This window comes from Emydura macquarii, unplaced genomic scaffold (genome assembly GCF_026122565.2).
Source record: "Emydura macquarii macquarii isolate MOO-44397 ecotype Brisbane River unplaced genomic scaffold, CSIRO-AGI_Emac_v2 contig_1483, whole genome shotgun sequence".
Lineage (NCBI taxonomy): Eukaryota > Metazoa > Chordata > Testudines > Chelidae > Emydura > Emydura macquarii.
The window spans coordinates 17465613-17487621 of NW_027131620.1; the positions used below are offsets into that span (position 1 = coordinate 17465613).

The 22009-nt window shown below is 38.3% G+C and overlaps 1 protein-coding gene across 2 annotated transcripts in view; it reads left to right on the forward strand.

Moving 5' to 3' along the window:
- The window catches only part of STK4 (serine/threonine kinase 4), a 68768-nt gene extending 50453 nt beyond the window's left edge, over positions 1–18315 (forward strand). The window contains exon 11 of one of the 2 annotated variants that reach the window (XM_067554364.1): positions 14855–18315. In XM_067554364.1, the coding sequence (XP_067410465.1) occupies positions 14855–15013 (159 nt within the window). In that variant the 3' untranslated portion in view covers positions 15014–18315. Of the gene's footprint in view, positions 1–6638; positions 7011–14854 lie in introns of those variants that run through there. The other variant, XM_067554365.1, reaches the window with a different exon arrangement.
- The last annotated feature ends 3694 nt before the right edge of the window (positions 18316–22009 follow it).

Here is a 22009-nt window from a genome sequence, read left to right on the forward strand (position 1 = left end):
CTGCAGGAGACCCTGGAGCAGGGGAAAGAGCCCAGTTTACATAGGATTCTCAAGCAGATGGCTTACAAAATGCAATCTAAAGGGAGCAGAGGTGTTCTCCTAGACTCCTAGGCAGATGGACTGTGGACTGTCTTACCTGTAAGAAGTAGATAGACCCTGCGGAAGACTCTGGTTAGAGGGAAAAGGACATTATTGGGTTGAACTTGTGTTAAATAGCTTTAATTTGAAGAAATAGTACTGAATCCCTGGAAAAAAAAGGGACTGGAATCCTGTGGCTGGAGAATGTTTGGTACAGTGAAGAAGCCCACTGGCTTACAGTAGAGAGGTTAAAAAATTTTAGAGAATTCCGTGATCCCCAGGCTTCATAATAGATTTGGCCCCAGGAAGAAGGGGAATGGGAAGAGAGATGCTTTGTTGTGTAACCCTGAGATAGTGATATGATTCAGCTGTAGTGGCAAAAAATTCATGAACGGTAGAGTACAACTGACATAAATGTACAAATCCCAAGTGTCCTGGGTCTGCTGTAACATAACCACTTTGTCTTAAGTACCGTCACTTGACTCAGCTGGGAGTAGGATTCCAAATATGCGTAACTGTCTTTTTTTCTTTCCTTCACAGCCAGTAAGGTTTAGTCTACATTCAGGATTTTTTTTGTATTCATCTATTTCAGTTAGGGGTGTGATTTTTATACCAATATACTTAAATTGGTCTAACCCTAGTGTGGACACAATTATGCTGGTGTAAAAGTGCTTATTCCCAAGATGGGCAATCAATCTCTAAACCACTACAATTAAAGCAGTACAAAAACTGTATGTGGATAACTCTGTTCCTACTGTTCAGAGTCAGGCTTCTCTCCCTCTTGGAAATTCCAGCACAAGTGACGTCATGAATCATACCACCTACTACAGCCTACAGTGTGTATAGCCAGCACATTACCTAAATAATTAAGTTACATTAAAAGCAGAAGCTTGTGCTGTTGAGATTTTTATTTTTCAAATCATTTGAAAAATTAATATCTGTATTTTAATCTTACAAGAAATCCTGCAGTGTTTGCATTCATCCATTGCCTTCACATTACTAAGAAACTTCACTGACATTCTAAAGCTTAAAAAAAAAAAATCAAGGTAATTAGTGTTTATCAAAGCACTGTGGTGCGCTTATTAACTGTAATATCTTTTCATGGGTTAATTAGCTTGTTTAATATAATATACATTCAGTCAAGCCCTGTAATGTTTATGGCATGCTGAATAAAATAGACTGCAGATGTTTGACCATGTTTATAATTAAATATAGTAGTATCCCTAGTTTTGTGATTTCCAGAACAATTACTTGCATTGGGCAACTTGTTTCAGAAGGATTAAAATATTATATGTCTGTTTTCATTGGCCTTGATATGGATGAGAATGAAGCTTTTAATTTTTATGTTAGTGTTTAATTTATGCAGGTGACATTGAGCCAGCATTTCAAGGGAACATGCTAGAGTGGAAAAATAATTGTGTTTTTTAACAGTCAAAAACGTGCCAATTTCAAGATCGGAATTCTGTAGCACTGCTTAGCATCTGAAATGCCCCTCTTCATTTACTTTATTTTGGCCAGAAGAATTACAAACTTTTTGCTGGTTGAATGGGACCTCAGAAAACAAGCTGTTAGCATTGTTCAATAACTTGCTGACTAAATGACTCTTGCATGCACTTTTCTTATATTTGGCATGATGCTTACCCAGTGTCTCAGGTTTCAAAAGGCTTGTATCAAGAATGGCCTGAGCTTTTACATCTGTCCAAGCTTTTACATCTGTCCCAGCTCTTATGGTTGAATTTTTTGGACTTTACATGCTATCTATGGTGGTGTCTGCTATTGCACCCGTCATCGTAACATACTGAAGTATGGATTCTTGTTACAGTTTGTATGTTACAAATAAATTGTTTACAAAATAGCTTCAGATCAGCCATTGTGGTCCAGAAATAAATTTCAAGGTACAGATTAAGTATGGAAAAGTACAAAAGTTGAGGTGGATAAGCATCAAAAAACAGATTAGTAGGAGGCTGAATAGTAAGTTTCTAGATATTGACCTAGGTTTTATTAAAAGGACAACATCCTGATAGTATCGATGACATAGCTCTCTCAGAGCCAAGGTCATTGAATGAGAAGTGCACATAATATCTTGCATGAAATGCCTTCCATCCCAAAGGATCTGTAAGCACTTAACACACTATTTATAGGAATCTCTTCACCACCCACTGAAATGTAGCCACTTCTGGGATTGAATGTAGCAACTCCACACAGCTTGAGCTGTATTGTTATGTACAGAAGTCTCAGGCACCTTGTGAGATACACTTTATTTTATGGTATTGCAGATTGTTTCAAAACATCCAGTTACTGAAGCTCTGAAATTTGAGGCCAATAGTTAGATAACAAAAAGATATGCAAAGTTTTATTTTTAATATTCATATGTCTGCCCATCTACATTTTAAGGTTCTTTATCTGTTTACCATGAAGACACAGTGTGAAGTGGGGTATACTGTGACTTCTATGTAATGTACAACATGCTATTTATAGCCTGTATCTTTTGACCCCTCTGGCCCCTCCATCTATTGTCACATCTCTCTTCACATCCAAGATCCTTGAGCATGCTGTCTGCTCCTAATACTTCTGTCTCTTCCTTTTTTCAGGTTCTTTTGCAATCAAACTTCTGCCCATCCATTGAGTCTCGCTAATGTCACTTAAGGTGAATGGCACTTAGCCTTGTACAGACTGCTCAATCTGTCCACTGTCTTCAAAAGTCACTCTTCCCTCCTTAGGTTTCAGAGTTCTGTACCCAATTTGTTTCCCTGCTATCCCTTCAATCATTAATTCAGCATCTCCCATGCCAGCGAACTATTTGCCTACTGGCTGCAATGACAGGCAATCGCTGTTTCCAAGTCTACCTTGATGGTCAAATCAGCAGGCCTAGAACACTGAACTCCGGCCTCCCACAGGGGTCTGTTCTGGCCCCTACACTCTAACCTCTAGACAGGAGACATGCCAAACACAACCTCTAGGAAATGTATCTATGCAGATGACATTGCTCTGGCAGTACAACACACACATCTTCAGACCATCAGCCATACTCTCACCAGTGACACCTCAATAATGGCAGACTATTTCCAAAAGTGAAAACTTCGGCCAAATCCCAAAAAACCACAATGGTCTCTGCCTTCCGCTTAGGCAACAAGGCCGCCAAAGTATCTTCCTTTGCTGATGGTGACCCTTAACACCATCCTTGTTGCTTCTTGTCCTTCTGCACCCTGCGTCTGGGTAACCTATTTATAGTTTAACACTCCTTAAACTGTTAGGCCAAGATTTTCGAAAGTGACTAATGATTTTGCGTGCCTCAGGTTTTGGATGTCCAACTATCAATTCCTTAAAGGGGCTTGATTTGCAGCAGATGCACTTTCAGCACTTGTCTGAAAATCAGGAACCCTTTAATGTGTCTCAGCTCAGGCACCCAAAAACTGGAGCAGCCAAAATCACTAGTGGGTCTCAAATCTTAGCTTTATACTGTAAATCAGTTTGTCACTTTTTTGTGTAATTGTTAGATTTTAATGGAACAAATATAGGAAAAAATACTTAATATGAAAATCCGTATCAGTCATAAAACCTATTGTAATAACATTTTCAAGATACTGTATCTCTAGTGGCATATCACATTTTGGCATTTAATGAGTTCGAAAACCTTGAGTAACTTTTTTCCCCCAAAGCCATATCTAAATTTCTCCTGTCTAATATCCACAAGCCAAATAATCAGTTTAGTATCCTACTGACATACAAATCTAAGCTGTTTTGAATTTCCTAGGGGTATTTAGATGGGTTGATAGCCATTCAAAGGTGGTTACATTTTGATGTGTGAAACTGAGTATAAATGGGAAAATACAACATTTGATAAAAACTAAAAAATACAGTAAGTGAAATGTGGTTTTTTAGTTTTACGAGTGTCTGACTCAGGTGCATCTCTGCCACCAGTAGCTTCTTTCCCCATGTAGCATAGGAAGCTTCAGCTTTATTCCTTTTGTATCTTAATCTTGGAAACTCACACTCCTAATAAAATTATTTGGCAAAATCTGTTTTCTACAGACAACAGAAATGGCGGTTTGACACTGAGGCCTAGTAAAAGTCAGTCAGAACGTGTAGGCAAAAGGTGCTGGGGTGAGAATCAGGCATTTGAGAGAGAAAATGAGCTGAGAACAATAGATAAGTGTGTGGAAAGATGGAAGAGTAACTAGGAAAGGAAAAGTGACTCCACTGAGTGTTCTTAGGTACAAGTACCTTTTCACTGAAGTCCCACTACAAACTTTGTGTTTTTTTCTGCTAACAACATTTAAGTCTTGTTCAGTTTTTTTCAGGAAAATACCAATCTTATTAGGAACTGTGGCTACTGAGGTTAGCTTTGAAAATGCTGTTGGGAACTTCCTGTTTCCTTACCTCTTGATACTGGAATGAGATTTTAATAGTGCCCTGTTTCTGGCGAGAGGTCTTACGGGACTGGCACCTTTTAGGATTTGTTACTTAAATCTTTCCTTCCGCCTTCCTCTTGCAGCAACTTTGGGATGTGTTTGAGCACAGGTTCACTGAATGAAACTGGTTTTAAGCTGCTTGAAGATGAGATGAAGTAACTAAATCTGCACCTTTGATACCTAAAGAATATGGTCAGGTTAACAAGAGTGGCAAACTGCTGGGTGCTTAATAAAACTGCAAAATCATTGCAATTCCTTACCAATCTTTCTGTGGTTTCATAGAATCTTGACTTTAGGAATTAATTTCTCTTTGAAGAGCACTTTGCTTATTTATGGCTTTCTGTTCTTTCATAAATGTATCTGTTCTACAATATTTGTGTACACTTCATCTTTGTGTTTGGCTGAGAGAGTTACAATGTACGATGCACTTCAGAGGTGAATAATACCCCAATTTGAAAACTTGACTGTTTAGTCAATAGAGACAAAGTACAGAGCTACCTAATCAAATGAGAACTCTCTAACCAATTTTGAAAGGAATCAGACTTCGTCCTTTCTTTTAGAAATAAAGCGCTCCTATATAATTACTTGTAGCCAGGATGAAAGACAATTGGTTATGATGAAGTTGGCTCAAACTGTATTGTGTTCCATTTATTTGTGAAAGGCTGGAAAGTTTGTGTTTTGTTTTAAATGAATATTACAGCTTAGTTTTAGAATTGTATACTGTAATTTAGAAGTTCATATAGTTGTTAAAACAGGAATTTGTTACACTTCTAAGGACTAAGCATTTTTTGCTTTGTGCTATAAAACTGGTTATTCAGCAATTGTCAGTTACTAAAAGTGTGTTTGGGGAGGAGGGAATGATTCGTCTTTTAACCTTAATAGTCTGCTTTAGTTTCAAAAATCAGTATCTGGTTGTGAATTTGAACTATGATGATAAAAGAACCATCTGCCCTTATTGGCAATGGCGTGCTGGCTGTGCTCCTATGGAGCAAATGTAAGGATCTGTGGGACTTGAACCAGGGTCTGCGGGGCTCCACGTGGGCAGCACTTCCAGGCCCTGTCAATGTGCCAAACATCCTGGGAGATCAGTCACTGCTGGAAGTGCTGCCCATGGTAGAGGTGACTGGCAGCTCCACCCATGACCTCTAATTGGCCCAGACCTACTATTTAAACCTGATGGCGTACCAGGAAGTAATCTATGCAAAAAGAAAGATCTCTGACCTGCTGCTGAGAGACCTCTCCCCCACCTTATTTCTGGTTCCTGTCGTCCCGTGTCGTCCCACAATGCCCCCCCCCCCTCTGCGTTCTTGGCCACTGACTTTGGCTCAGTTGCCTCTGGCAGTGGTTCTCAATCTTCCCAGACTACTCTATCCCTTTCTGGAGTCTGATTTGTCTTGAGTACCCCAAGTTTCACCTCACTTAAAAACTACTTGTTTAGAAAACCAGATATAAAAATACTAAAGTGTAACAGCATACTGTTATGGAAAAATTGGTTACTTTCTCATTTTTACCATATTATAAAATAGATTGGAAAATAAATATTGTACTTGCATTGCAGTGTATAGTATATAGAGCAGTATAAACAAGTCACTGTCTGTATGAAATTTTAGTTTGCACTGACTTTGCTAGTGCTTTTTATGTAGCTTGTTGTCAAACTAGGCAAATATCTAGGTGAGTTGATGTACCTCCTGGAAGACCTGTGTACCCCCAGGGTATATGTACCCCCTGGTTGAGCGCCACTGGCCTATGGCTTTAACCACTGGACCTGATTGCCCATGCCCCAGTTCTTGACAGCCTGCTGGCTTTAAAGAAAGTATATTTAAAAAACATTTAAAACAAAAACCCCAAGCTGCATGAGACATAGCAAAGATGCTAAGAAAGGGCTTTGTGCTAACTGGAGGATCAGGTTCAATGTCAGCAGATAATGAGAATTGCAAGAAGAATTGGGATTGAGGTTTTGGCTACCCTAAGAGACCATTTTTTGGCTCTTGTGAAGTGGTCTGAATCTGATTTCATACACTGGAGACAGAACTAGCTTGTAGAAATACTGAACTTTAGAGGAAATGTATGAATGCTGCTGGTAAATTGCATTTGCATCTTTTCTATTCCTAACTTATATATCTATAACACAAATAATTTTGTTTTGAGGTATTTTCTGAAGAGGAATACAGCAAAAGCAGAAGGTGGAGCAAGATATTAGTGACAAGATACAGAGCCTTTTTACATCTGTCACTAATTCAGATTTGGTCCAGATCAGTAGTGACTTCATGCTGCTAAAGGGCTGTTGGCAAGGGGCATGTGAAATCAACTTGGTCTCAGACCAGCTCTTCGTTGGCAATGTCAGAATGACCCAGTTGACACCCTCAGTGGCATTCTTGTCATAAATGAGACAAGAAGACTCTCTCCCCTTGCTCCTAGAAATGATCCCTGAAGACCAGGATTAAGGTCACTTGCCAGGGGAAGTTTGCACTATCACTGCTGTACCTATTCTCTGGGTAATAAAAAGACTTCAGTTTGCTATTTAATACAGTCCTTGCTTGCTTCTTTCTTTGGATTTAGATTCATATATATATTGGAATACTTGCGCTCTAGTGTCCCCTGTTTTTACTGGCTTAGAGCAGTGGGGAAGGGTTGGTAACTTTCCACCCTTAGATTGTGTTTTTAAGGTAAATCTTTTGTGAAATTTAAATCTAGCATAGTCTGGCTAGAAATACTGTAGCTGTTATAAAACTGTCTCTGGAGCTGACAGAATTGTGGAGGATAAAATACAGAGCACTGTGCCCTTGGATATACAACCTGGGGCTATGTCTAACATGTATGCTAGATCCATTATTTATTCTTTTTTTCTGTTTAGGTTCATTTTCATTGAATACAATTAAACATTGCAGTGACACCTTACTTGAGTAACAGATATAAGTCTGTTAATCTTTTTCCTATTTTTTAAGGGTGGAAATGAAAAGACAGTAACTCAGAGAAGCAGATTGATGGAGCAAATATTACATGGCATCAGGTAGAGAGTTATCCATAAGTCCTCCTGATCTGACTGGAAAGGGATGTCATGAATGCCTTGAGTTTTCTCTTCAGCAAGTGGGAGAGAAGGGTGGTGGTGGTATAATTATCTATCTCTAAGGTGCCCAGCACCTTATCTAATATAGAGAAGCAGGGATATTGAAAGGCAACTGTAGACACCTTATTCTGCAATTTGGATTATATATGGGATTTTTCTCAAAATAAAAGCATGATTTCAGTACTCTTTACAAATGATGTCCAAAATTTGAAGGACAAATGTATAAATAAACAATTGGAGACACTTCCTCATGAGCAGTTGCATCACTGAGCAGACAGTTTGTCTCCAGTTGCGTATCAGTGTGATGTAATAAGGTAATTTGAAATATCTACAGGAAAAATAAAGCTGTTAATTTTGAGTAGCTATAAATTAGATCAGAGAATGGGTAGGTAAAGTCCCATGGGAAGAAAATAAAAGGGAGTTCAGTAGAGCTGGTAGTTTTTCAAAGACACAATATTCAAGGCACAACAGCAAACTATCCTGATGTGAAGGAAAGAAAGCCATATTGGCCTCTTACTATTCTTTCTATCTTTAATGACTTGAAAATCAAAAAGAAGTCCTACAAAAAATGGAAACATGGACAAATTGCTAAGGACGAGCATAAAAGACTAGCACAAGCATGTAGGGACAAAATAAGAGAGGCCATGGCACAAATGAGGTGCATCTAACAAGGGATGTAAAAGGTAATGAAGTTTCCTAAATACATTAGGAGTGAGAGGAGACAAAGAAAAGTGTAGGTCTGCTACATAGTGGGGTAGAATATATCAAGAAGGCTGAGGTGTTTAAAGTCTATTTTACATCAGACTTCACTAAAAAGGTTAATGGAGACCAGATTCTCAACACAATTAATATTATCAACAAGGGGGAAGGTAACAAACCAGAATAGAGAAAGAACAGGTTGAAGAATATTTAGATAAATTAGCTGTATTCAAGCCGGCAGGGCCTAATGATATCAATCCTAAAATACTTAAGGAACTAGTTGAAGCAATTTCATAACCATTAGCAGTTATCTTTGAGAACTTATGGAGGATGGGTGAGTAGCCAGAGACAGGGAGAAGGAAAAGTATAGTAGCTATCTTTAAAAAGGTCCTGGGGAATTATAGACCAGTCAGTCTAACTTCAATACCTGGAAAGATACTGGAACAAATTATTAAACAATCAGTTTGTAAGCACTTAGAGGATAATAGAGTTATAAGGAATAGCCAGCATGGATTTGTCAAGAACAAATCATGCCAAACTAACCTAATTTCCTCCTTTGATGGGGTCACTGGCCTAGGGATAGGGGGAAGCTGTAGAACTGTTATGTCTTGATTTTTAGTAAGGTTTTTGACACAGTCCCACATGACATTCTCATAAGCAAACTAGGGAAATGTGGTCTAGATGAAATTACTATAAAGGGGATATACAACTTGTTGAAAGACCATACTCATAGTAGTTATCAATAATTCACTCAAACTTGGAGGATGCATTTAGCAGGGTCCTGCAGGAATCTGTCCTGGTTCTGATACTAGTCAATATTTTTATTAATGACTTGGATAATGGAGTAGAGAGTAGGTTTATAAAATTTGTAGATGACACCAAGCTGGGAGGGGTTGCAAGCACATTGGAGGACAGGATTTGAATTCAAAATTACCTTGATTAATTGGAGAATTGGTCTGAAATCACCAAAATGAAATCATTTTATTTTACATGAAAGTGGAGGACTCATAGCACTAGCTTTGGGCAGGTGCAGTTTTGTTTCCTTCTCACCACTCCAGCTGTCAATACTGACCCACAACACCTTTGCTGTTCCAATTTGTCATCTCTTTTCAGGTTCTTGTACTGTATCCATCAGCATGGGGTCTGAGCATCTTTCAGATTTCAATATGTGCTGTATATGGTACCTTCTCCATTTCTCTCCTCTCACCAAGGGGAGAAATGGTGTATGGATTTTATTTTGTTATGAAGTGTTGTGTGCTCTTATTTGTGAAAGCCAAGTCAAAAGCGCACCCTCCATGTGGATGGAGGCTGGTGAGGTTTGAGGTGGTTCTTGGTTTCTGAGAGTGAGAATTCTGGTCCTAGATTGATTGATTTGGCTCCTGCAGAGACAAGTATTACAATTGCAGTAGATGGGTGCTTTGTGCATAGTGGACAACTGTGATCTTCATCCCAGATTGAGGTTACTTGTTTAAGTGTCCCAGGCGCGTGTCTTGAAGATGAGGACTGGGACTTCATTTACTGTGATGCTGGGAACATAAAAAGTGACATTCATATATTCCACCTATTCCAGCATCCTGTCTCAAGCAGTGGCCAGCATCAGATGCTTCAGAGAAGGTGCAAGAAACCCTTTAATAGGCAGAGAGGGAATATGCTCCCTATGAAATCTTCTAACCTCTAGAAGTTAGTTTGGCATAAGACCTAAAACGTGATGTTATGTCACTTCTAAAACTTTAGTTTTTTAGTATTAACTCTGGATTTGCGATGGGGAATTACAGCAATTTCAAGGTTTAAGCTGACAGCTATTTAATCTACATACTCAGGACTGAATTAATGTTTTCCCCTTGGTCTGACATTACTTGACTACATTATAGTCCCTAGACTCCTAAGACAAAGAATATTGAATAAGAGATTTTGTTAAATCAGTTTAAAGCTGTCGTATGGCTTCTGTTAACTTTTTGTACTGATGTCTAAAAGTTGTATTAACGTGCTCAAAGTATATCTTATGAAGAAAGCGCAGTCTTTCTAGTGAACAGTTTTCTTACTAGATAGGCAAAATTACTCTGTACCCTTGCTAAAAAGCTTTCTTGTGTTAGGATTGTTATAATGTAACTATTAATAATCTTAAAGTAGTTGTTGGTGAGAAATAATATCCTATCTTGAACAAAACACTAATGAAATCCCACACATTGAGTCATGCTGGATCTGCTAACAGATAACCTTGTTACTTCTAGGAATTATCACTCTACAATCTAAAAAGTCTAGCAAAGGAGGACTTAATTTGCTAAACACTCAAATAACTAGCTGGATTTCTCTTAATGGTTTAGTACATTGAGGACTCTGAAATTACAGCAGTTGTTATTTAATGACAATATATGACAATGATAATTTGCTAAGAGTTCACTCTTACTCTTATACTTCTAATAGAAAATAATTGTGTTAACTGTGTGGTATTGGTTGGTAAATGATGACTAACAACCACTATAGCTGCATAATTAACAATTGAGCATTTAGAGGAGTGCTATTTGTATTTAACAGAAGTAAAGAAAAATACTCTAATTCAAATATTAATTAAACCTTAAACAATTATTTGTTCACATAAAATCACATTCTTTTGCATATTTTATTTGCCCTTTCCATACTTCCCTGCAAGAAGTTCTGCAGAAAGAGTTTAGTCAATAGTTGTGCAAATATTTGCAGAAGTAATTGCATCCCAAGTGTGTGCATGTGTGTCCATTTTGAGAGCTTTTGGGGAAATGGGAGTCATCCAGTCAAGGAGAAGAAACACACTTTGACTTCATGTGCAAACAGTGGAAATAATTGAAGTAGTGAATATTTTTTGAACAACCTACAGGCTGAAAGGATCACCAAAACCATTTAACAGATTTAAAATAAAGTGTGTGTGTAACTTATGAGAAACTTGTAATGTCAGCCCAAATTTTGAATCTCTTTTGATCTTGGTATAGAACTCAGAAAAAACTAACCTTATTAAAATGGAAATCTCATGAGCAGCTAACTAAACAAAGGGCAGACTTTGTGAATGCAGCAAAAGACTGATGGAAGCTAGTACAGAATAGGTCAATGTGTTTGTAACTGCAGTAACTGTACAAGCTGTGGGTATTGTGCATGCAGGAAGGAGAAACTGACCTATGGTGACAAGCTATTTGTGACATTCCAAGCCTATGCCTACAGTAGAATAAAAAAACAGAAGCCTGTGTAGCTGTCCTGTCAGAAATATGATTTATTTATATGTAAAAACTTGCCAAAAATGCCTTTTTTCAAAACCAGGAAATGACTTTGGTCAAAAACCACTAAATAAGTAAATAAAATAAAAAACAAACTATAAAAGAATTTTCCTTCCCACCCCATCTCTATCACCCCTTTTTTACAGCAGTGAAAGGAAGAAGAGGGATGGAGGGGATAAGGAAGTTGAAACTAAATGTCCTGTTGCAGCAAGAGTTCAGTCTCTGAGTTTGACATCTGTAAATGGGAATCAATTATATGAGTTTGCCAAGGCACCTGTTAGATTTTAAAGCTGAAATCTAACAGACTAGATTTGCCAATTTGATAGGTGGTGTAGCCAATAATGGAATGGGATTTAACTGGGATAATCCCCTTTTTTTATTGAGTCCAGATAGTGTTAGCTTGCTAATTTTAGCAGTAAGTTCTTTTCAGGTCAACTTTTACCTTGGACAGTTTCTCAACTCCGAATACGTGGTGCTCTTCACCAGTCAAAACACGTATTCATTCATGCAGAACCATGCAAGTATACAATCAACAGTTCATCAACCAAGTGTAGATACAACAAATAGTCTAGGTCTGTACTGAGCACAAAATACACATGCAGTCTTGTAAGCATTTAACATAGAGCAGTGTTGGGACCCAACAGCTATACCAAGGAACAATGCAGACCAACATTTCTTATTACATTTACTTTTCAATTCTTTAGTACCTCAAATACATTCATCATATTTCCAGTACTTCAAGAATTGAAAGGATGCACTTGTCTTCAGGCTCTTTTAGAAGTGCGATCCCTGATAGTTGAATTCTTCAGTATGAAAGGGACAAAATTTAAAATAGCAAAAGCAGTTGCTTAAAGTTATTGCTTAGTCACTTTTTGCCCAGTTTGTTTGGTCTTACAAAGAAGAACATGCAAGTAGCATTACTTATTTAAAATCCAAAATATAGTTATTTGAGGTCTCACTCAGTGTAGACTCAACAAGACAACTTTCAGTTATTTATACTAATGAACAGAGAAATTCCGTTTCTGAAATGAATTCTCACCCCTTCTTAGTCCTATGTAATCTTGGAGGAGGGGGAAGCTGTTCACAAGGCTGGTCCAAGTATTCAATAGCAGGTCTGAATTTTGCAGCTTGTTTGTGGGTCCAGTTAACTCTGCTTCAGTCTCTACTCTGGAGGAAGGGCAAGGCTGGCTGTGGAGGTTCAGCAAACTGTAGGGTCCATGCAGTGGTGTTAGGTTTATACACCCTGTTTCCAGGTTCTTGAAGAAAGGCAGCTCTCTTACTTTCTATTGGGCACTGGTCAACTGGGCACTCAGAGTGCAGCTCTTAGTTTCTGTCTTGCTTCTGCCAGTATCCAGTAGATGGCATCAATTTATAACAGATTTCTTCAATGCGGCTCTTGGACGGAGGGTTTTTGTTTGATTTGTTTCATGGATTCATGTATTTCAATATTAGCCCAAACTAATTGGAAGCATCCCCATTTTATAACATTTCTTCTAATATTCCAAAGTTATACCCTGGGAAAGTGCTTATTTTTCTTTTCCCTTCTTATGCTATAATTCCTATAATCACTTTACAAAGAAAAAAAATCCCTTTGTTCCTCTAAAGCTAGTGGGCACATAGTCAATACATACTGTTCCATTTCACATCTTTCAAGGTTTATCAAATACGTGAGACACTACACTATAGGAACAAGACAAATTATTCAAATATAGGGAAGTGGATAGCTGAGAACATGCTTTCCATTCCATTAGTAAAATCATCACTGATAAAGTTAGCCAATGACAAAAATTAGGGGGAATTGTAAACAATGAAGGGCATGTCATTGGCACAGATGATCTGGATCTCTTGGTGAGGGCACAAGCAAATAATGTGTTAACACGGCTAAACGTATACATCTAGGGACAAAGAATGTAGGCCATATTGCTTCCCAGGATAGAGTCCCCCTTTCTGTGACTTTGAAAAAGGTTTATATGGGGATAATTGGTTGAATTTGAGCTCCCCATGCGATGCAGTTTCCAAAAGGGCCTGCACAGTGCTCAGATACATAAACAAGGGCCCCTCAAATAGGAGCAGAGATTATTTTCCTTCTGTATTTGGCACAGATGCTGGAATCCTGTGTCCAGTTCTGCGGCCCACAGGTTCAAGAAGGAGTTGATCAATTGGAAAGGGTTCAGAGAAGAGCCACAAGAATGTTTGTTTTTTAAACAACAAAACAAAACATGCCTTGTACCTGTAGACTCAAGGAGCACAGTCTATTTAACTTAACAAAAAGAAGGTTAAGGAGTGATTTGATTAGTCTAAGTACCTACATGGGGAACAAACATTTAATAATGGATCTCTTGGATGCAGCAGCAAAGGTAGAGAAAGATATAATGCAATCCAATGGCTGGAAGTAGTCCAGACAAATTCAGACTTGAAATGGGGCATCCATTTTTAACAGTGAGGGTAACTAACCACTGGAACAATTTGCCAAGGTCATAGTAACTTTATCACTGGCAATTTTTAAATCAAAGATCTGCTCTAGGAATTTTGGGGAAGTTCTATGCCTTGTGTTATACAGAAGGTCAGACAAGATTATCACAATGGTCCCTAGTGGCCTTGGAATCTGACTCTATTTTTTAGGAAGATGTGTGTACTGGTTCTACTTTGGGATGAAAGATATTTTGGACATCCTGGTGTATCAGTAAGCTTTACCTTGGGGACATCTGGCTTTTTGGGTCTCTCAGCAAGCTATTCCTAGCTGGTTTAAACTTACATTTTCTACACTTATCTCTGGTTCTTAATTCCTTGTAGCTAGACAGTGAAGTGGGAATTCTAGCCACATACACATCATGAGAGGTTCCTTTCTAAGGGTTTTATAAATAACTTGAAGACTAAGCATTGACATTTTGCTGTCCTGGGAATTGTGTGTCTCACTTTTAACTTAACTGAAGCTCCCCAGACAAGATGGTCCACCTGTAGTGATGTATATATTGATTCTCACTGTCTTTAGCTCCAAGCGGAAGCTTAAGATTGGGATGTGCATGGGGATGATTGACAGTAATCCTGGATGTTATGAAGAGTAAAAGGTGATTGCTTCCAGATTATGTAAGTGGGGAGAGCCATAGTAACCCACATTTGGGCATATTTGACATCTATACGTTTTACAAGCATGTAACTTGTCCTTTTGTTTCTCAATTAACCCCTCATTGCTTTTTCCTTCGTTAGTTTGGAATCATTTTTCTGCCTACTGCTAGAATGCTGTGTGAATGTTTATAATCTGTCAGAGCAGAATTCCCTGCAGAACTGTTGATCTTTTCTATTGAGTACTTGCCCAGGCTCTGAAGTTGGTATGCATTCTGTTTTCTTTCTTCTAGTTAAAGAGCTGGGATGTAGAGGAACTTCAGAGGAGACTCTCAGCGCTTGATCCCATGATGGAACAGGAAATCGAAGAGATCCGCCAGAAGTACCAATCGAAACGGCAGCCAATCCTTGATGCCATCGAAGCCAAGAAACGGCGGCAACAGAACTTTTAAGAGCGCCACCGGTAGAATAAATGTTCATCCTCTGAAACAATCAGAACCTTGCTTTTATGACTACTAAGCAGATTGATTTCTATTGAAATGTGTTAGCAAACTAGAGAGAAAACTTCTGCTCATTTTTTCCATAGCACCTTTCTGAATTCAGGAATGCCATTAAGTGGGAAGTCCTGATGGATGGATAATGGTATGTTTTAATGTTAGACATATTTAAAATAGAAAGTATATCATTCCAGAGGAGGTATGTTACTGGTTTTAGATTAAACTCATTGTTAAGTCAGGGGAACAGATATGGATAAGACTAACGAAAGTTGGTTCATTTTCTTCCTTTTGAATGTAATGTGTGCTGTAGTGTTAAACTGCTGCAGCTTTTTTTGTGCAGGCTCCGTTTCAAATTGCTTGCCTGTGTCTTACTACTGGTAAGGCTTCATGGAAAGTGTTAGCAAGTTCAAGAAGTCACTGAAAAAAGAGTAGACAAGAACATGCAGAAACTCTTCCAGTCTTTGGAGAGGAACATAAATCTTACTTTTAAAAAGCCTGTAATAAGCCCTATGCCTTACACTGTGTGCTTTAAGCAAGTGTTTTTTGACACCAGGATTTTGTCTGTACTGTATGAATTAATATTGGTAGATTAAGCATGGTGTTGTGCTTCCATCAAACGCTATTCTGCAGTATAAAAGCCTCATTGACTTGAGCCAAAAACCAAGCAGAGTTCCAATATAAAACAAAGCAGATGCTCCTTCATCTGCATCCTTGGAAATATCCTTCTTTTAGTTCCTACTAGTATTAGAGTGCTACAAAGTTTTCTGTATGAACCCTCTTGAGGAATTAGATATTTTCTGCTCCACTAGGGAGAGGATTTAAAAATATTTCACTGATTATGGCAATTTACAGGGCGTTACAATTTCAAGCTTCCATCTTTAGATGAAAAATTGCATAATGTTTTACTTAAGAGGTCAAGTACGACAGAAAAACTAAGATGAAAATAAAGAGTTTATCCAAAAGATTAAAAAAACCCTGCCGCCTGCTGAATTAGGCAACTGAAGTTCCATGTTCACTTGTTCTGTGTTAACATGGCTAAGATCAATCTCGTCTAGTTTTTCTGGACACTGGTAAATTGTTTTCTCTCTTTGGGATAACTATGTAAAAGTCTGTCTTTTTCATGGTATTAACGAGTTGTGGAAAATCACCAGAAGGTAAATGTACAATCAGTGTGAGTCAGGTTTATCTTGAAATGATTTAATAAGTTTACACTGAGATGAAGAGCAAAACAGAAGTAATACAAATGTCTCCAGTTACAGATGCAGAGACCTAACAGTGGATGTGCTGCACTGGCAGCAGTAGAGCAAAGCTAATGTTGATTTGATTTTAGGATCCACTTTCAGGTCCATCTAGTTATTACACCCAAGATGAAATGTTTGGACAGAGCAAGTATTTCAATTTTCTTTTTCCTCTGATAGAAGGACCAGTTTTCACATCATCCTTCTGAAACAGACCTTGGTACGACACACACAATTAAACTACATTAGCAATGGCTCCTGAAATCAAATGCTTATACTAACAAGAAGGGTTCCTGTCATATCATTTGGAAGCGTCATAGTTTTAGATCCTTTGTTTCTTGGGGTTGTACTGTCAGCTGATGTAAGTCAGCGAGCTCTGTTGGCTTAGAAGGAGTCAGGCCAATTTACATCCCTGAGGATCTGGCTTTTAACATCTTCAGTTTATTCCTCAGCTGCAAATATGCAGAGCTAATATAACTGACTCAGAGCTCAGCAGCCTAGTCAGACAGACTGTGGAAGGAAAGGGAGGCAGTAGGCAATGTGTTATGGACAATAAGGTAAAATACATTCCATGTATAACCACATTAACCAGCTGTTAGGAAGTTTATGGGTTTTTGATAGCCTCTAATATTGTGAAAGTTTCTAGGATAAAGATCTTGAAAGAAACCAAGTAAATTAAGAATTAATCGCTTTCACAGCACAAGCTAAATAATTTAAACCTCTGTTTTTGTTAGTAGATGACAATCTCTTAGCAATAAGAATCTGGCAATTTAAATGAACCATGAAGGCTAGGAAGCGTCTGTGTTGACAGTATAGCACACTAAAGCTGGACACAAACACACCATCTGCAGTACCCATTAAAAATTCATACAATGTGTTTGCTCAAAAATATTTACAAAAGATGCTCATAAATGTTAACCATTTAAAAATTAACATTCATTACATTCCCTTGCTTAAATGAAGCTTCCAGAAAGAAGATGCAATTTTTTCATTTTAAATACTGGATCTTGGCTGTTGCTTCTAGTACATATGCATTTTGCCTCTGGCAAGATGCACATGTACAATATGACTGACTTGGTAGCAAGTTAAGGGCATTGCTTACATGTCAAGTAGACCATTCTGTTGAGAATAGTTTGCCTTTGTATCATATTTACCATTGATAGACAAAAACTTCTTCCAGCAACAGAGACATTGGGAAGCCCAGGTTTTATTTAAAACACCAAAGTTGGGTATTTGGGTTCAGTTTTCACTTTGCTGAATGCATAACTTGATTGCCACAAATTAGCGTCAGTGAAATAACTGTTCTACTGAAATAGTTAGCTATGAAAAAATCACAGCAAAAGAACCCAAATACGTAAAATAAGAAGTGGTCCAATGGTTTAATTTTCTCTTAAATTTGCCATAAGTGCCCATAAGAATTGAGGCTTATAACTAGGTTTGCTGCTCTTGGAGTTTGAATAAATATGGGAATTTTTTCATCTTCAGGGATGCGTAATCTTAGCTAGAGAAAACACTTCCCTTTTCAAATCCTCTGCAGTAGTAAGCAGGAGCCTCTCATATACTCACTCAAATTCCTCCAGCCTGTACAATTGAGGCTTATATCCTGAGGGAAGGCTATTCAGGCAACATTTTTAAGCAATATGTTCATTTAATTGTGAAATTATATTCACATGCTTTATGGGTCCATATGCATTGCTGAAAAGTGGTCTGGACAAACAGTCATCCTCACTTTACAACCTACAAAGATGCTGATGATGTCAGTTACGTGAGACTTAATGTGAAGTTTGTAGCTTTAACTTTTTGTAACAAATTAGTGAAACTGGCAAAATGCTGACTTGAAATGCTCTTTTGTAAGATCTGGCTGTATATATTAGTATTGAGTCATTAGTTTGTATATGTATGAAATAGTGACATTGCATTTCCTTTTAGTTTGATACAGGAGATCTTGTTTTGAATGATCTTGCTCAAACTTCTTGCCTCATTTGTTCAAAATGACAAAATAAACTGCCCTAAATGAAAGTCACATAATGCCTTGACTATTTATGTGGAATTTAAAAAATTCTTAATAGCACAGTATTTTATTGCTTGAGTCATAAGTACCAGGAACACTGAAAGATCCTCAGATCTTTTAGAGCAGTTTTCTTAAGGACTGGTTGGTTCAGAAATTGGTAACAAGATGTAGAACCTGTTGCCACTAGAGAACTGGTTCCAATCTATTCCGGTTCAGCAGTGGGTCCATAAATTAACCATTGGATAACTCTTCAATGGTCTAAGAGTTGGGATTTCACTGCAGTTTCTATTGGATATTTTCCACAGAAATTTGTTGGTAGCTTTTGTTAGTCTCTAAAGAGGTCCAGTGCGTATGGAGACAGAACTCATTAACACTGAGGGGTACCTTACTCTGCCACAGCTGCTTGCTGTATCTATTCTGTGCATACAACTTCATTCTAAGACACTTTCACAAAGGGACTTAAGGACTTGAAGTCTTATGTGCTACTGCAATCCACAAAACCCTAATTCACTGGCAGATAAACATTCTCTGCACCTGTTTTTTGCTGTACAAGTTCCATAGGCACCTAAGTTTCTGCCTCTAGGCATGCACGTTGCTGCCCCACTTGAGTCATCTAAGCACCTCTGACCATTGTCCCAGTGTGACTACACATTTACCAAGTTCCTCTAACTCTGCAGAGCTGAATGAAATTAAATAATTGTTCAGGAGCATCTGAATATTGGGTAATTTAAAAACATGGGAGCTAATAATTCCTGTGACCTTGAAATTGGAGATGATAGTAAATTAAAGGGTGCTGTCCTTCTCTGCTAGTGCACTCTGCATTCTACACTATTTCCTTAAACTGCTGCAGCAGTTGGAAAATCTAAACTAGAGAGGATGACAAAGTGAAGCAGAAGAAATTGAATTGATGTTGGATGCTGAAGAGTCATTTTTGGTTAGCCATGCTGGAAGAAATTAAATTAGGTCAGAGCATTTAAACATTAGAAATACAATTCCTGCATTGAGGAGTGGGGGACACTCAGAATCTCAGCAAAATGACTGATGGAGATGAAGCATAGCATGGGCATATTCAGGTTACTGGGACATTTTGGAAGGCCGCAATGAAGATAGGAATAGTGCACCTTCTGCTGTAGCACTGACAGGGTCACCTTTGAACTAGGGTGTATTGTCTCAAATACTGAGTCGTTCATGTGCATAGGGTTAATGCTCAGAGCATCATATGCACAGCAAAAATAGCTATGGATAGCAAAGTATATAGCTAACGAAGGTTCAAGAGTGCACAAGAAGCTGTATGAACCAGGAGCCCACATCCCTCTGAGCTTTGCCCCATGTAAATGGGGAATCTCTAGCTAGGTGGATAGTTGTAACACTGGCAGGAGGGCCTTCTCTGCATATAAAACAGCACAGCCTAGTTTAGTGAGACTTGAAGGAGCTATAAATTATTAAATGTAAACTCCCCTAACTGTTAACACTGTCAGAACCGGGAAACCCTCAGCTCCTGTAACCTTAGAGAAGTTCCTGTGGCCACATTCTACCAGGGAGCTGAGAAGTCTTACACAGGAGCCCTGCAAATGGATGAGAGCCCAGTTCTCCCTCGGCTCACATACTGTCCTGGGTAGTTCAGCATTTCATCTGGTGTCACAGGAGGAAAGGCCTGTGGCATGCTCCTTTTCCCAGCCAGGCCTCCACAGGCCTACGTTCTCACTTCAGCCCTCGTGCTCTTGTTTAGAAGCATGAAGGCTAGAACCCGGCTATACAGAAACAGCATTTGACAACTCCTACATCTCACTCTTGGATCCAGCTGTAATTTTTTGTGCTAGAAGGAGAACAAAACGTCCCTCTGCTCTGGCACAAAAACAAACTGCATGAGCAGTGGAAATATCCTCAACCTTCCAAAAGGCCAGTCAGCTACTTCTATGCACACATTGATTTAAATCCCCCCCTTTAGTTGGTTAAAGGCCAAGCAGGCAGCCAATGAAAAAAATTTGGCTCCATCAGCATTCCCAGCTCCTTCCACTTCATTCACCCTTCTCCCAGTAAAATAATGCTATGCTAGGGCTGGATGGAAACCAGAAGCCCCAATACCGTTCTTTATTGAAGCATCCTTTGCTGGCTACTTCATTGATCAATGCAGCAGAATAAGCCTCCCTCCTTATAAAAAGTGGATTGTTAAAGCATGGGAGGACCTGACCATTGAAAAATCTAATGAACTATTCTAAAATGAGTTGTACGCCAACTCCGCAGCCACTTGGCTACCATTCACCAAACAGAAATGATGATCCTGCTACAAATAAGCAAAAGACTTACCATCTTTTTCCTTTATTCATTTGGAACTGTTAACATCCTGATAGACTCATGATTTGGTTGTATGCATGTTTGTTGGACTGTGCTTTGTCCCACTCTGTCTGCACTCTTATTCATATTTATTGTCCTCATGCTTTTTCTTGGTATTGAAGATTTACCCACAATAGCTTGAAATATTTCCTACACAGGTTCCTGAGTAGCTTAATCCTAGGGTCTATCCAACAACCTCAGAGAGAGAGAGAGCTAGAGGGACAAATTGAAATCTAGTCAATTTTTTAAAGAGTGGTTTTAGAATTAAATTTGTTACTGATGCTTATAATGCAATTACTCATGTCATGGATACAAAACTGGACATATGAAAACATGCACATATCAGGACTCAACACTAGAAGAATGAGTGAATTTGTATTTAAACAATAGCAATAAATACAAAATTTAAAGTACATGGATTGTTAATGGACTCCAAAAAGCCAGCATTGGAGATAAAATACAGACAACATGCTGATTTAATATCTGTACCATGGAATTGTGAAAGACAACAAAAATACTGGGCAAATATACAAACAGCAAATGAACTGTGGGAAAAATTAACATTTTTCCACTGAATCCAAAGATGTTCCCTTGGATATCCCTCCTGAAGATTGCATGAGAATATTGTGTGTCTCAAAGATTTTCAATCTTATGTATTGCACAGCAATAGAAATGAAAAAAAAAAAAGATCCCTGTGTTACAGGCCTGCGTTTCAGCAGTCTCCCGTACAACTGAAGAGCTAGTTCAGAGGCTGAGATACAACTTTTACAAAATCAAGGAGTCCTGGTCTAGAGACAATAGTATAAAATAGACTATTCTATTCATTGTGTTCTGTAGCTGAGTCCTATGGATGCACACTCATCTGCACAGAGCTACTTGTGCATCTGCAAAAATCTCTATCAGCACCACTGTTACACTCCTTTATATGCACATTGCAAAAAACATGCTGTGAAGAATTCTGCACCACTCCCCCCCCCCGTCTCCCTACCATCTATTGTAGTTTTACAATAACATTTTCCTATTTATTTTACGGTTGCACTCCCCATTGCTATGTGAAAGACACACAAAAGCAAGAGAAATCTGACAGATTACACACAAAATGCTGTTAAATGCACAAAATAAAATGTAGAAATATATTCCTTTAGCAGAATTTTCAGTTAGTGTTGCTAATTCTAATTTTATCATGATGTTTTACTTAAAACCTCAGCACTTGAGAGATGACTGAGAATCTCAGCTTTCATGTGTTTAAAAAAAAAAAAAAAGTTTAACCCTCAGTGAAGTCTGATGCTGTGACCCAACTGCAATAATTTACAGGCTCAAAAACCGGAACACACACAACCCCAAATGTGTGGGATTTGCTTGTTTTCT